Source organism: Tauraco erythrolophus, chromosome 2, assembly GCF_009769465.1.
Source record: "Tauraco erythrolophus isolate bTauEry1 chromosome 2, bTauEry1.pri, whole genome shotgun sequence".
Classification (NCBI taxonomy): Eukaryota; Metazoa; Chordata; class Aves; order Musophagiformes; family Musophagidae; genus Tauraco; species Tauraco erythrolophus.
In genome coordinates this window covers 104,008,066-104,020,703 of record NC_141466.1, presented here as the reverse complement: position 1 = coordinate 104,020,703, position 12,638 = coordinate 104,008,066, and the positions used below count along the sequence as shown (strand labels likewise).

The 12,638-nt window shown below is 41.1% G+C and overlaps 1 protein-coding gene across 1 annotated transcript in view; it reads right to left on the bottom strand.

Moving 5' to 3' along the window:
* Window positions 1-12,638, bottom strand: part of THADA (THADA armadillo repeat containing) — a 180,179-nt gene that overhangs the window by 44,115 nt on the left and 123,426 nt on the right. The window contains exon 30 of the mRNA XM_086628885.1: window positions 8,819-8,904. Coding sequence (XP_086485011.1) covers window positions 8,819-8,904 — 86 coding nt within the window. The remainder of the gene's footprint in view (window positions 1-8,818; window positions 8,905-12,638) is intronic.

Here is a 12,638-nt window from a genome sequence, read left to right as displayed (position 1 = left end):
CCATGATCCTTCTGAAAACACTTCTACTTTCCTCCTGCCACATCTGTGCCACAAGTTCTGCCTCTGACATTTCCTTGACTACCTGCTGGCATTGCACACCTCCACCTCCTTTCTCCCAGCATTTATTCCTGTCCATTTGCTTTGTCTTTCTGACCTGCACTCACTCTTGCAATGTCTTTGGGCCACCTTAACATAGTATGTCCTTCACTGGATCTGCCTCTGGCATTTTACTGTCTGTGCAACTCCCAGTCACTCCCTGCCTCTTAGACCTCCAGCAACTCCATCCTCAATTTTTTCATCCTCCTGTCTGCATTGAATTAGAATATTGAGTATCCAACTGCACTTCCTTTTGACTTGTCTAATTTAAATGTCAGTGGGGGTAGGTCATTTACATGATTCTATAAATATGTTTTAAATCTTTACTTTCTTTAGTCAAAATAACAACATTGACCAACTGCCAGAGTCATGTACTCGCACACAAAGTTTACATAATTTCTGACATAACAAGAAAAATTGCTTTCAATTTGTTCAGCTGGAATTTCTTAAGTTTAAGCTAATTAGACCAAATAACCAAAACATGCATTAACAAGCTGCCAGTGTTTTTGTTCAAAAAACTGTTTGGCCACACTTCTTGGGGATCTAGGTAAAGAAAGTTAAAGTAAGGTTATTCCTGTCAAATTTTTACCACTTAAACATTATCAGTTTTTAAGTTAGCCTGTAGAAAAACTTCTTTTAGTTACCATTTAGCTTCTTTTCAAAATAAGAACAAGAAGTAAAATAGAGGAAAAAAGTGGGCACAGCCTTCAGATGTTATGTAAAAGTTCTACAAATCATATAATTCAGGCAAAATATTTAAGAGATTACTACTTAAGAAACGATTTGTGCTTTCATTGCAAAGCATCTCTAAGTTTGATAATGTATACTATTTCTACCAACACATTTTAAAACTTCTAATTAGAAAGGACAAATATAACTAAAAGAATGCTATTTGCAATAAATGTTATTTAAAACATTTTAAAACATTAGTATTTTGTTGTATTTGAGAGCACAAAAAAAGGACAAAACCAGGAGACAGTTGTGCATAATTGCCCATGTTTATGACCTGAAGCAATACTTTTTGCAATTGTTTCTGTTGTTGATGGCAGAATTTAAGAATTTCAACTAAGCTACATCTATAAAAGTTTTAGCTGTTTGGAAGACAGTAAGAAAATGGAAGTCAGTTTTTGCAAAACGCAAGGAAAGAATACATTAGTGAGAGCAGAATACTGGTTGCTCCATTTTGATATCAAACCAATGTATTCACGAACAATTAATTATGTAAATACTGAGTAACTATTTCCACTGATGACAGCAACAGTGGAGTTTGGTTAATCTCAAGAACTTGCACAAATTCTTCCACCTCAAATGTAGAAAGTAAAAATGCATGGTTAGACTTCAAGTGGCAGCTTCTCCTAAATCACAGATTCCTTATTTGATATCCTGTTTAAATATTTTCTCTTTCTCATCAAACTTGAATTTTAAAGACACTATACTCGGTTATAGGCCAAACCAGCCAGGAGATTGACAGCATATATACAGGATAAAAGAACAACTAGAAAGGATTATCTTTAGCAAAATGTTCTTTCATCTTTTCCCTGACTTCTGTTCTACATCCCATTTCACTTATGTTGATGGGCTTTATGGACTCCACATGACGCTTTATCAACAAGTGTCATTTTTTTGAACACAACTCTGGGTAAAATACATTTTTATTAGTCAAATATATTTTAGCAAGTTGCACCCATTTTTCCCTTCAGGAACTCACAAAATACTACCAGAAAACTGTTCCAAGATGTGAGCAAGAAAGAAAATGGGACCACTTTGTCTTGTGGCATTATTCATCTGTTACAGAGAGACAGAGCATCCCAAATCTGAGCTTTCACTGCAATACACTTCTCTGGCTCCTGTCACCAGCGCTGCAGGATCACAGCTATACTATCATCTTATTGTTCAGCTTCACACACTGTCGTGGTTTTAGGCTGATCCAGCAACTAAAACTCACACAGTCTCTCCTTCTCCAATAAAGTAGAGAGGAGAGAAAAAAAAAACAAAAGGACTGAGGGTTGAGGCAAGAACAGAGGGAGCACCCACCAACCATGGTCCTGGGCAAAACAGGCAGCGCTTTTCTCAAAGCAAAACAGTTTATTAATGATTACTTAGAAGGACAAAGGGAAATAAAAACCGATTACTTGAGAGGACAGAAAGAAACAAAACCAGATCTTAAAACCGACACCTTCCCCCCCCCCACCTTCCTTTTCCTCCCGGCTCTACCTCCTCCCCCCAGCAGCACAGGGGGCAGGGACTGGGGGAGTGCAGGTCAGTTCATTCCGTGCTGTTACTGCTGCTTCTTTCTTAAAGGAGAAGGAGTCCTTACACCCTTTTCCCCTGCTCCAATGGATCCCCTACCCACGAGGAAAAATCCACAAATTTCTCCAACGTGAGTCCAGCCCACTGGAAACAATCCTTCCCCACAGATTGCTCCGGTGTGGGCTATACCACAGTCTCGGGTACTTAGGGAGCTGCAGCCACTCGCTCCGGCGTGGGTCGTCACGAAGACTCCAGATGCCTTTCTGCCTTGCCGTGCCCCCAACACGACCATCCTCGGGCTCAGGCATCTTCTCCCCACGGGCTGCGAGTGGGTTGCTGCTCCACCGAGGCCGTCCTGGTTGCAGGGGGGCAGCCTGCTATCTCACCATCAGCCGCAGGGGAAACTCGGCTCCGGCACACCTCCTCCCGCTCCATCCTCACTGACCTGCTGTCGATGCAGCTGTTTCTCTCAGATCTCAGTCCTCTCCAGGTGAACTCAGCCCAGTGGGCACCCTGGGAGTGGGGTGCCCCCGAGTTCCCCAGCTGGCTCCGCCGCCGCCATTCTCCGTGGGCGGCGCCGGCCCGACGCAGGCAGCCGCCCGGCCGGGAGCCAGGGAGCGGGGGCAGTGCTCTCCTCCCTTCTCTGGTCGATCCTGGGCGAAGCACCTTTTCCGGTTCCCTTGTCCTGACTTAAATAGGGCAATTCGCAGAGGCGCCCTATTGGCTCAACCCCGAGGGGGATGGCAGTCTGATCCGGTGGCCAGAACTAAGCCTAACCCGGATCCAAAACCAGGGAGGTCGCAGGGAGCAAAATCCCTCTCCTGCCACCAGAACCACCCCCCCCTCCACATCAAACCATGACATTCCACCCCTCGCCTCTGCGAATTCCATATTTAGGCACAACTTTAGTTACAGAAAAAGAACACAGAGTTACAGAAAAAGAACACAGTATCAACAACAACATCGAAGAAGAAGAAGAACACACATTTTACAAACAATCCACCCCTTGTCCCTTCACCAGTCACAACAATCAAAGTTTCCCAAGGTCCTTCTGTTTTTCAGCACTGTGAAGTCCATGTTTTGCCCGTTACCTCTCCCAGTCACTATTCTTATCTCAAATTCCTCGAGCCCCACGTTGGGCGCCAAAAAGGACTGTCGTGGTTTTAGGCTGATCCAGCAACTAAAACTCACACAGTCTCTCCTTCTCCAATAAAGTAGAGAGGAGAGAAAAAAAAAACAAAAGGACTGAGGGTTGAGGCAAGAACAGAGGGAGCACCCACCAACCATGGTCCTGGGCAAAACAGGCAGCGCTTTTCTCAAAGCAAAACAGTTTATTAATGATTACTTAGAAGGACAAAGGGAAATAAAAACCGATTACTTGAGAGGACAGAAAGAAACAAAACCAGATCTTAAAACCGACACCTTCCCCCCCCCCACCTTCCTTTTCCTCCCGGCTCTACCTCCTCCCCCCAGCAGCACAGGGGGCAGGGACTGGGGGAGTGCAGGTCAGTTCATTCCGTGCTGTTACTGCTGCTTCTTTCTTAAAGGAGAAGGAGTCCTTACACCCTTTTCCCCTGCTCCAATGGATCCCCTACCCACGAGGAAAAATCCACAAATTTCTCCAACGTGAGTCCAGCCCACTGGAAACAATCCTTCCCCACAGATTGCTCCGGTGTGGGCTATACCACAGTCTCGGGTACTTAGGGAGCTGCAGCCACTCGCTCCGGCGTGGGTCGTCACGAAGACTCCAGATGCCTTTCTGCCTTGCCGTGCCCCCAACACGACCATCCTCGGGCTCAGGCATCTTCTCCCCACGGGCTGCGAGTGGGTTGCTGCTCCACCGAGGCCGTCCTGGTTGCAGGGGGGCAGCCTGCTATCTCACCATCAGCCGCAGGGGAAACTCGGCTCCGGCACACCTCCTCCCGCTCCATCCTCACTGACCTGCTGTCGATGCAGCTGTTTCTCTCAGATCTCAGTCCTCTCCAGGTGAACTCAGCCCAGTGGGCACCCTGGGAGTGGGGTGCCCCCGAGTTCCCCAGCTGGCTCCGCCGCCGCCATTCTCCGTGGGCGGCGCCGGCCCGACGCAGGCAGCCGCCCGGCCGGGAGCCAGGGAGCGGGGGCAGTGCTCTCCTCCCTTCTCTGGTCGATCCTGGGCGAAGCACCTTTTCCGGTTCCCTTGTCCTGACTTAAATAGGGCAATTCGCAGAGGCGCCCTATTGGCTCAACCCCGAGGGGGATGGCAGTCTGATCCGGTGGCCAGAACTAAGCCTAACCCGGATCCAAAACCGGGGAGGTCACAGGGAGCAAAATCCCTCTCCTGCCACCAGAACCACCCCCCCCTCCACATCAAACCATGACACACACCAATTTTCAGGGGAAGATCTGAAAGCAGGAATGTCTATGACAGGCCCTGTCAAAAGTCCACATATTGAACAGAGGAGTCTTATCCACTGAAACGCTAGGTCACAGCATAGCCTGTCTCTAGTCTGGTATTCTGTCTCTTGCAAAGCCCATCTCTGAACGCAGAGAAAAGTGCCTAAGCTCACACATACACATGGAGCTGTCGTGCTACAGCTTGATAGACCTCTCCTTCTAACTCCAGCTCATCAAGACTTGAGAATTTGCAAATAATTATAAACACAGCTAAGGCTGGACACATTCTCACCTGGACTTGGAGGCATTTTTCCCCCCTCCAAAGATGCTCACAAGTGTTATTTGCTTCCTTCAGTATTGCTTGAAGTGTGAAGTTAAGGAACTTCCCCCTATTCCTACACCACCCACTCTGGTGCTGGTTTACTTTTGGAGGAGTAACTTAACTGCTTTTTAGCAGGGTACAAGTGCCAAAAAACTCTCTGGAAGAGGCCTGCATTGTTCTGCCCATTAGACTGAAAATGTTCTGGACATCCATGACTCCAAGTCTGTAAAAATCAGTTACTGTGGAGATAATACATCAAAGAGGTCTGCAAGAATAAATTAATTGGATATTATTAATAATCATTAATACTGACAATAGACATTAGCTCATCAAATAATCCTAGATCTGGTAAGAACTTTTGTTTAGTTTCAATAAAGTAAAAAGATAGTTGTTTATTTTTTTTTAAAAAAAAAGGCTTGCTTCAGGTTTTTTTTCAGTTCCACCTGAAACTGATAATCAAAACCTCTTATGTTGCAAGTTTACATAGTCGTGGCATTATGTATTGTCTCCGCATATCAGAAGACCCTAAGGCACATCAGGAGCTGGAAAAAATGCTCTAGATCTTGCCTGTCAACCCAAGGAAAGAAAATTCTATTTTCCCAGTGACATGAATCAGGCAACACTTCCATCTAAACTAGCAAATCAGAATAACTACGGGTTGGGGTTTTTTTTTTGTTTGTTTGAAGATAAATAATCATCATTTGGCCAGCAATACATTTTTTTAGCTGGACAAGATGCTTTTGGTTTCCATTACTCCCTGTCTTTCTTATACAACGTTTTAAATTGTTTTGAATTTGTGAAGTGAATTCCCTAAAGGCTCTCCTGCACTTTAAGACATAGATTTTATTAATTGAAGACAACAAACCACTTACAAAAAATAATCATAATGTAGGAAAGGCCTAGGCAGGGCTGTACTCTGAAAATCTCTTTGTAATTGTAGCCCCTTTAGACAGGCATAATCAATTAGAAGTGGTCTGATTTTAACCAGTTGCAGGCTCATTACATTGCATTCCTGTTTCTGTTGATGAAAATCAGTTTCAGCCCATGGCCTGGAACTCATATACAGCACTTCCTGGGGCCTCTTAGATAAACACATCAAGAAACAGTTTTATTTGGATTTGTCCTTCACCCTTTATTCATTGAAACAACTTTACAAATCAAGATTAAAACAGAGAAAAATTGGCTCATAACCAGAGATACACATATATGACTAAGATATTTCATCTCAGAAAAGTATACAGCTTCAGTTAATAATTATTCCTTACAGAACATTTAAATGTGAGACTCAAAACATTAATTTTTAACTGCTGAGTTTAGTCTTTCTCTTACTGTGTCATGGGACACTCAGGTTCTATTTAATATAAACATATTACTCCTTCATTTCAGAACGGCTTCTGCCTGTGATATATAAAATTGTCCCTAATGTATCTTCAAGTTTTCAAAACCATATTTCCAGTCTAAGTTTCTACTCTTTGTAGATATTGCCTGCAATATATAATTGTAAACCTATACAGGAACGAAACTTTTAAGCAAGACAATACTATTGAACTATTCCTGAGCAGAGAGAGTCTGCAAAAACAATTGCTTTCCTTCTAAAGAAATTTTACCTTACAGAACCCAGGTTCAGAACAGTCCACATGAGCTTTGAAAAATAAATTAATCCACTACAGTCAGTAATCCAGCCACAGCATGGTGCGGTCCCTCAGGCTCAAAGGGCTATTCAGAAATCAAGGGCATAAAAAAAAAAAAGAAAAAAAAAAAGGGAGGGAGTTCCTGGTCAATAAAAGCCTTTGCAAGCGTGCAGCGATTGTTTAAATACCAAAACAGATAAAAAACCCTGAAGATAACTGAAATAGGAAAGAAACTGATTAAGGACATGTAAAGCCCGCTAAGTAAGCAAATGAGGAGCCCTCACTTGGAATACTGGCTGTTCCTTCATAAAGGAAAACACAATAATAGAGTTGAAGGGTGAGTGACAAGAATAATCAGAAGCAAAGGAAAAAACTTCATACGAAGAGAATACAGAAAGACTAGGATGATTCAAGACGAACAGAGGTAGAGGATCACAATTTTTAAAAGTGCAAAAATTAATATTCCAAAGAGGATCAATCTTTAAATAAGGAGTACTCAAAATAAAAAGAAGAGTGATGAGACCAAATATGGTTGAACGGGGCTTTGGGAGTTGTTTTCATTTATTTTGTAGATGTGATATACAGCTAGACTTTTTAATGTATTGCAAAGGATAATTACTAAGGCCAATGGCATATCAGGATTTAAGAAACTTTATTTTGTATAAATAGTGAAAATAAGAAAATATATTTTGTAACATAAGAATTATTGATGGTGGATATAGCTTACCCAAAACATCCATTAAAGAGCCAGGAAAAAAACTTTTCCCTATAGATATGCTATATTGAAAGAGCTTTATATAGGGTGGTGCACTCCTCCCTGGAAAGCATGGAGCCCTTATCTAGTCACAGTGGTCAGTACCTGACAGAATGAGACCTACAGTGTAACATCACCTGGAAATTTCCTTTACTGAACAGTACATTTTGACATCTGGGACCCATGAGAGAACAACGACTCTTCAGAGGATGTGCAAGATCAGGTTCATCTCCTAGAGCCCTCGATAACCCTAACCGTCTTCCTCCAGTATAGTGGAACCCACCTGTCACATACGTTCTATGCGTCTATTCTTCTGTTACAAGGCCTAGATTCTGCATCAACCTATCTGAAGAAGTTCATTTCAGACATGTTCATCACCAACTCCTCCTCCTGACAACTATCACCATTTGAACTGCGCATTCACAAGAAATCACAAAAACAGCAATTATAGAATTAAAATGAAACTACTTGTACCAAAGGCCTAAGCAAAAAAGCAAAAGGAATTGGTTTTAAAATTAAGAACGGCCCCCAAAACAAGACTATCTGAAATAAAGAATGATTCCAATGACTTAAGTGCAGTGTTAAAATTAGTCATTAAGAATTTTAATGAAATGAAGGAACTACCGTTCAATTGCCTTCCTGGACTGACAAGGTAATTTATTCCTCACTTGTTGATAAGAAATGAACAAAACAGGCCCACAAGGAAGCTCGTTACAGCTGACCAAAAGTTTCCTACACACAGTCACACTTGAAAGCGTATCCCTGCCTCCATACCTTTGTCTTCCTTATTGTTTACACTATGGTTTGTACTGTTGCAAACAACACTCTGCATCATTAAAACCACTCATAGTTCTGACTGGTCCTTCAAAAACTTCACAGCTATAAAGAATCAATATAAAACAAAGAAATTTAAAGTAGCTTTCAGAGTTGTTCCTTTTAAAACTTCTAAACATGAGAAAACATTGTTTCTCTGAAACACTTTCAGGTGTCTCATGAGGGAACATCTCTGTGACTTTCAGGAAAGGTTAAAGTAGCAACATTCCAGGGTTTGGATTTTGCTTGTATTTACAACCTTGGATCAGAAAGACATTTTGGAACACTGGAGAGGATCTTTTCTGTGGTTACATGGTTCTAGGATTAGGAATACTGCAAGATCATCACTTCAAGCTTTGACATGAAGCCGTACCTCATTCTTCTCATTAACAATCCTCAGGACTATCTCTACAGAAGGCAGAATAAAGGGCCTTTTTATACAAAGCAGTTAAAGGACTCCAGCATTCAGTAGATACTGTGAGTACAAGTAGTATATTATCATTTCTCCAGATTCAACAGAGCTGAGAAATTTCCCCACAGATATTCCATCTGATTTATAGAACAGTACATTTGACTTACCTTGCTTCTGAAACTTCCGCAGGTGAGTACTCAGCAACACAAGGACATCGAGATAGGCAGCTCTGGTCACCAAACAAGGATTTGGCCTAGAAAAATCAAATTACTAAAGATTAAATCCTTATAACATTCATGCTCAAAACCGGCAGTGAAACACACCAGCTTGGTGTGTCTATTTTACTTAATGAAGATCAACTACTGACCAAATTAGACTGTATATACAAAATAATTGGGCCAAATTATCTAAGCTTCACATCCTGGTCCATTCTGAATGACAGTCTCCCTAGCAGAATGGCAACATCCTTCCTTCATCCATTCCACCAAACTGCAGTTTATATATTTCATTACTACTGGATGAATCAGCTTGCCTTAGCAACCAGTATGGCTTTGTTTTCTTTATAGATAACGTGTGTAACTAAACACATTAACAAAAATAAGTCTTCAGGTCTTGTTGTTAGAGTTCATAAAGAGAAAATTCCCCATGAAAGGCACCTACTACATCTTTTTAACAGCCATAGGTCTCTTACTGTTCTGATGAAGACCAGAGAGGCATGCACAGTTTTAAAATTAGATTATTTTTTTTTCCGAACAAGAATATTGAGGATTTTGTGGGTATAATGCAAATTGGTAATAAGCTACTTTCTGCTCTGTCTCTTTAAGTCGCAAGTGATAGACATTTTCTCTCCAATTAGAAAAGTAAAATCAGGTTAACGTTTTCGTTTTTCTTTATATTGATATCACTGTATGTTTCAGCCAGGAAAACTTTTCTTAAAATATAACAATATGTGGACAAACAGGAAATCCAGTTCAAAACACAGAAATTATTTTGATGAGTCCAATGGGACTTGCACTGAAACAAAAACTTTTAGAATCAAGCAGCACAAGCTCAAAGTATGACTAATTCTGTTCAGTATTTCATTTTTATTTTATCTGGCACTTTCTTTGTACGCTTATCTTGATGTTTGAAACTCTTTCAATAAATTGTTAATTAAAAACGTTCCAACAAAGATTCTCAACCCTGTTACATCTTTAAAATTCAAGAAAAAAACTTTTTCAAATAAGATATGTGATTGTGACATAAAAATGAAAGGTCTGAGGTTCTTGTGCAGAGGTCTGGCAGCTGTATTTGCCTATGGAGAGTTAACTATGATCATATTAAAAAAGACAACTTTTACCAGAAACACTAGTCTCACCTTGAGCAAAAAAACTCTGTAATAAGCCTAAATTACTTATGCTTTCTTTTATGGCCTACAATATTAGGCATCCATACAACACATAGCAGACTGCATGCTACTAAGATCTCTCTTTTGAAAAGGTTTTCTCCTTTTGCATAAACAGAGATTTTTTTTTTTAGACGCTTTCTTACTAGTGAAGCAGTCATGAACCTCCCAAAACTTCTCCGTGCTTGCCTCTTACCACTTGCCTTAAAGCACAAGAGCTAAAATCCTGCCTGCAGAGAAGATGCACATCAATAAGAACTGACACCGTAAGAAGCCAAAGCAATTTCAATATGGCCTATTTTTGAAAAGCTGTATTAGGAAGACTTAATTTCTATCCATCCTGACTAAGTGAACCTCTCATCTGTATATTGGACATCCAGTTGCACAAGTTGTTCTTCACAAATCTGTGTGAAAACACCACCAAGAAATCCTCACAGAGTTAGGAGTTCAACCCACAAGAAAACAGAGTGACGGATCAGTCAAAGGCTTAGAAGAAAAAGAACTGAGAGGTCTCTCACAAGTACTTATAAAAATTGATGAAAGCAGCCATGACAGATTTCAATTAAGATGAGGAACATTACGGGCCTACTGCACTTCAGCTCCCTTGAAAAATCCAACTCACTTATTATTCAGACATTTCACTGGAAAGAAAATTTCCAACATGCAAACTGTGTGGGAAAAACATGGCTGACACAACCTTTTCTGAAGAAGTGACAGCAGCAATACTGACATGTTTTTTTACTCTGGTCCAGCTTTTAAGCATTTACCACTTCATTCTGAGTATGTGCATATGCATGTTTTGATTCCGAAACGAGACTTTTCTAGCATAAAACACGCCTAGCATTTGTTCTTGGCTGGCTCCATCGCTCTGGTGATGCTAGCGAATTCTCAGCCGTATGTGCCAGACGGACACAACAGGAAATTCAGTTTTCCAAACCCAAGAAATTTCAGTGTTGTTCAGACTGTAGCAGAAAGCTCAGCCTTGAAGACAATCAAACTGGGATTTGCATAACAGACCTGACGGCCAAAAATCACATGCTGAACATTTCAAATGATGCACTGTGCAGTACTTAAGATGACCTGTTCGTGCAGGACTTCAACAATGAGAATGGGAAGAGTACAAGATGTTTCTTTTTTAATACAGATACCCAAATAAAGTGGTGTTCTCATAAACAAGCTTTGAGGAAATCTGTCTCCAAATAAGAGAGTCACAGCAGTAGCAAGGGTGAGAGCTCCAGGCATCTGGAACAACGTTCCTTTTTCTGTCCCAAACCCAAAAATTAGTTCATTTCCCTTCCAATCTAGATATTAATGGAAACAAATACATCATATGCTCACCCCAGATGACAATCTGTATGTGGCTCTGAACAGGATATAGCTAGAGATGGCCAGGACTCTCATATCTAAGGGTCTGTCCACATGGAAATTTAAAATAGATATCAAAACAATATTCATACTACTACACATAACAGCAGACTAGGGATGGCAGCGCAGAGGTCCATATCCCATTAAAGTAATGCTTTGTCTACATTAGCAAGTATGTTGGTGTAACAACAGCAGGTCCGTGAAGTCAAACAGCTGGTACCAAAGACCCAATGGCCACACATACCACACCCAGATGCATCAAAACATAATTTTCAGAAGTTCATCTTGTTGCTTTTTGTTTCTCTTTGGGTACAGAGTGTACAACCAGCCTGCTCCAGCAATCTCACTGCACTTAGAAGCTTATCCGACAGTTTCTAGCGCTCCTTCATGATGCTCATGATGCTGTACTTAGAGGTTGACTGTCCAAGTGGAAGGAAAATCAGCTCACAGACAACCACTGAGTTAAATTTCACCAACAACCAATATTGCAGAATATTTCAACATATCTGACTGAAGAGAGGTCAAAGGCTGTCTGCCCTGAGTAACATGTAGAAGGCAACCATCGTCACAGACGTGACCTGCCAGGCAGAGGGGAAGAAGACACCTGTAACCTTTAGAAGCACAGGTAGGGACGGAAAGGATTACTGCTTAAAAAGAACATAGCTCAGAAGAACCGTGTTTCTAATTTAATCAAGGACAACAAAACAATGACAGGAGAAGCTGCTGTGTCCCTACTAGATCATCATGAAACTCCAAAGAAGATACAAGGTGACTGAAAGAACACAACCCAAAAAGTTACAGGGACTGAAAGTTTTAAAGGGTTTACAGATATATATTTTTTTAACTGCTTAAAGCTCCAACCTAACAGTATCTTCAGCATGGGAAAAAAAGCATCTTTTTTAAATTATTATTTTAGGTAGGCATGGGTGAGCAGTACACAAATCTGAAAACAGAGGTGCCAATTTTCATACTACTCTTTTTGACACATTATAGCAGATCTCTGGATTAGATCCTGAAAATACATCTTTCAAACCTACTCAATTTCTTATCATTCATGCTGAACAAGTAATTGGGACTAGAGTAGCCAGACTTCTTTGTAATCTCATTTTCAATTCTGGTATGGGAATATAAAATTAGAAAACAGTTGAAGTCAATGGCAGGAGGAAGCCTTTTGTTAGCCATTAAGAGTCCAGGGATTTTTTTAAGATAAAAAAGCTAACAGAACTAAGTAGTCCTTT